A 3,245-nucleotide genomic window follows, 5' to 3' on the forward strand; every position below is an offset into this window, starting at 1 on the left:
CTGATAAAGAATCTTAATATTAAGATAAAGAATAATGAAATAACTGATTCTTAAAATAAGAATAAGATAAAAGTAATTACTCAAGTAACTTTTATATTCATTTTATAAAAGATAATATTTTTTAATAATACTTTTTAATATTGCTTTTTAATAATGCTTTTTAATAATACTACTGTTAATTTTAAATAGATTGACTAATAATTTAAATATCACAGATTTAAAACATTACTAATATAATTTATATCTCTTCTAAATAATAACAACAATTTCATGATATTTAATAAATAAATAAATCAGTCACATCACTGAATATAATACAGAATATTAGAACACAGTGAAGTTCAATATATAAGATAACTGTTTACACTCTTCAATTGTATCAGATAATTGATCATTGAGTGCAATACTCTGATTAGAAAAAGATTCAGATATTGAAACTTTCTGATATAAAGTGAACTCAGTTGAAACATGTGATTGATTTACTGTTTCAGTTTTATAAGATAATAAAGACAGTCTCAATCACTTGTACATCAATGCTGCAGTCAGTCTGATAAGTGTATAACAGTTTATTTACTCATCTTAAGAAGCAGTTGAATCACTCAAAAAGAAATTCAGTCTAAGATAATGCTATAGTATAGACTATTATTACTGTAAGAGATAAACTGGCATATTACTACAGCAAAACTGAACAATCTTTTACAGAGTATTATACTATAGCAGCTCTACTAGATCTCTCTTATCAAGTTAATATCTACACTTCTCAAGATTGAACAGAGAAGAAATGAGACTTATATATTAAATTAGTCTGAGACTACTACAATGTCAACTATCAGAGATTTGAATAAGCAGATGTTAGAGATGTGAAGACAGTGAAATACAATTCTCTAGTAAGTAACAATCTTTGATAATACTTTATATTATATAGAACTATAATACTAACTTTGAAACAGAACTTGTATACATTGATTGCAACTAAAATTCAGACAAAACTATATACTTATAAAACTGAATTTAATCACTATTGTCAAGATGATTTAATAAATTTACACATCAAATCAATTCTAGAGTTATAAAAAATTGTTAAGAGTATATATTCAACTGTTGCACTGATGATATATGATATTCTGATAATTTCATTGACAGAGATGAGAATGAAGTGAAAGTTCAACTCAAGCTGAGATATTTATTACTATTGTCAGAGACAATTATAAGAAGAAATAATCAAGAAACTTATGATTATAAAACATGGAATTATCAGTCAGTTTAATATCTCTGATCACAGTATATCAGAGAAGTGTAGTTTTCATGAGAAAGTGAAGAATAAACTTGCACAAGAATGTATTTAGTTGTTTCATGAGTGTTATCAATAATCATTATCCGATCAACCGCTCCACCACGAACTCGCTCGATTTTTCGAATAAGAACCCGCCGATAGATCCATCGAAAAGCCCTCGATCATACAAGCATTTTGACCCCATCGCCGACCGCATACCCCGTGTGGTGGTGGAGTTATCCAGCCAAATGTGAACCAGACGTCGTTCGAAACTCCTGTGTGGGATTATCCCCCATTCTCCCCTACCACACCACAACCCCGGGCCAAATTGCCATACAAATTGTAAGGTGAAGAGACATAGCCATATGCACCAATCTTCTCGATTTTGGAAGATCCCTGATCTGTAGTTGTGGAGATATCTGAGAAGTGATCTCTGTGAAAACCCTGTTCATCTATGATGTTTCAAAACACCAACACCAAGTTTCACCCTCATACTGCTCTTTCTAATCTGGCCCATCCTCAGCAGAAAAATACAAAAAGATATCTTAGCAATAATATTAAATACATAATCAACAGTCACTTCTGAAGTGCAATCTCTGTGATCTGTCTTCAGTGTATCTAGACATCAACATCAAGTCTCACCCTTGTACCACCCCTCTCAATGTGGTCTATCTCTGACAGAAAAGTATAAAAAGATACCTCAGCAACTGTACTTGATATATAATCAGCAGATATGACAACTATAAAATCAGTATATCTCAAGATCTGACTGAGTCTTTGATCCCTGTATAGTGAGATATATTAAATCTAGTTTAATATCTCAATATTCAATAGATTCTGCAAGGAATTGAGAAGAGCAATACTAGATTTCTATTGAATTTGAGAATTAACTCTATATTAATATAATCATTGACAAAGTCTTTTATATTGAGATATAAATAACCAGTTCCTCTACATCCTGCTGACAATATTTATATTATTATATAGAAACAGACTTATATTCTCTATAATATTAAGACTCTGAAGAGAGAAAGTCTTGATAGAGAGTATATAGTAGTGTATATCTTAGCAGTTTCTATCTCATTCTTCTGCAGCAGTTAATGCAAAAAAAAAGATCTTAGAAATAGTTTTTTACTTCTCTTGAAAAAGTAAGATGTTTTTCTCTGAATTTTATACAATATTCTTATAAAGAATAAAAAACAGAGCTGTTTTCTGTTATAATTTCATATTCTTTTAAGTAAGAATTACTTTTTCAGTGACTGAAGAGCTTTTATTAATACTTAATTCTTTTTTACACTCTTTATTAACTGATTTGAGTTGCACACTTGTTGTGTGAGAAGAATTGAATGATTTAGAATAAAATTGAATAGTTTTAATCAATTTCTCTGTAAAAAATTGATTTATTTTTTGTCAGTTTTTCTCTCAAAAACTGTCATATTATCTGATTTATTATCAATTGATATCATACTCTTTCTCACTGTATCTCAAGAAAGAGATTATAAAGATTTTATTAATTTATCTCAAAAATCAATTTTAGTTTATTAGATTCTCTTCAAAAATCTAACCTAGTTACTGAACTAGTATGAAAAAAAATCAGATATTTTATATATAAAAGTCTTTTATTCTTCTTTTGAAACAGTCTGATCAACTTTTCAATTGAAAACAGACTTAGAAATATCTCAATTGAAATAGTCTGATCAACTTTTCATTGAGTAAGAATAATGAGTTTAAAAATACACTCAGTTGATGTGAAAAAAGATGCTTTCTCAAATACTATTTCTGAGATTGAAATTCTGAAGAGAAGAAAGAAAGAAGAAATAGAGAAATAACAAGTTCTTGAAATACAGAAACTTGAAAAAGTAAGCAAGATTCTTGAAAAGCAGTGTCTGAGTGAGATGAATAAAGAAGTTCTATTAATTCTTCATGCTCAGACTAGACAACTACAGAAGATGATCAAGTTTAAACTTAGAAT

General features: G+C 28.8%; 1 protein-coding gene across 1 annotated transcript; it reads right to left on the bottom strand.

Moving 5' to 3' along the window:
• Window positions 1-1,381: 1,381 nt before the first annotated feature.
• BDBG_17463 (uncharacterized protein) lies at window positions 1,382-1,703 on the bottom strand (the record flags this gene model as incomplete). The annotated part of the gene is made up of 1 exon (XM_031725175.1): window positions 1,382-1,703. A coding segment is annotated over one exon (321 nt), but the record flags the coding sequence as incomplete, so codon positions are not given.
• Between the last annotated feature and the right edge of the window lie 1,542 nt (window positions 1,704-3,245).

This window comes from Blastomyces gilchristii (genome assembly GCF_000003855.2).
Source record: "Blastomyces gilchristii SLH14081 genomic scaffold supercont1.15, whole genome shotgun sequence".
NCBI classification, from domain to species: domain Eukaryota; kingdom Fungi; phylum Ascomycota; class Eurotiomycetes; order Onygenales; family Ajellomycetaceae; genus Blastomyces; species Blastomyces gilchristii.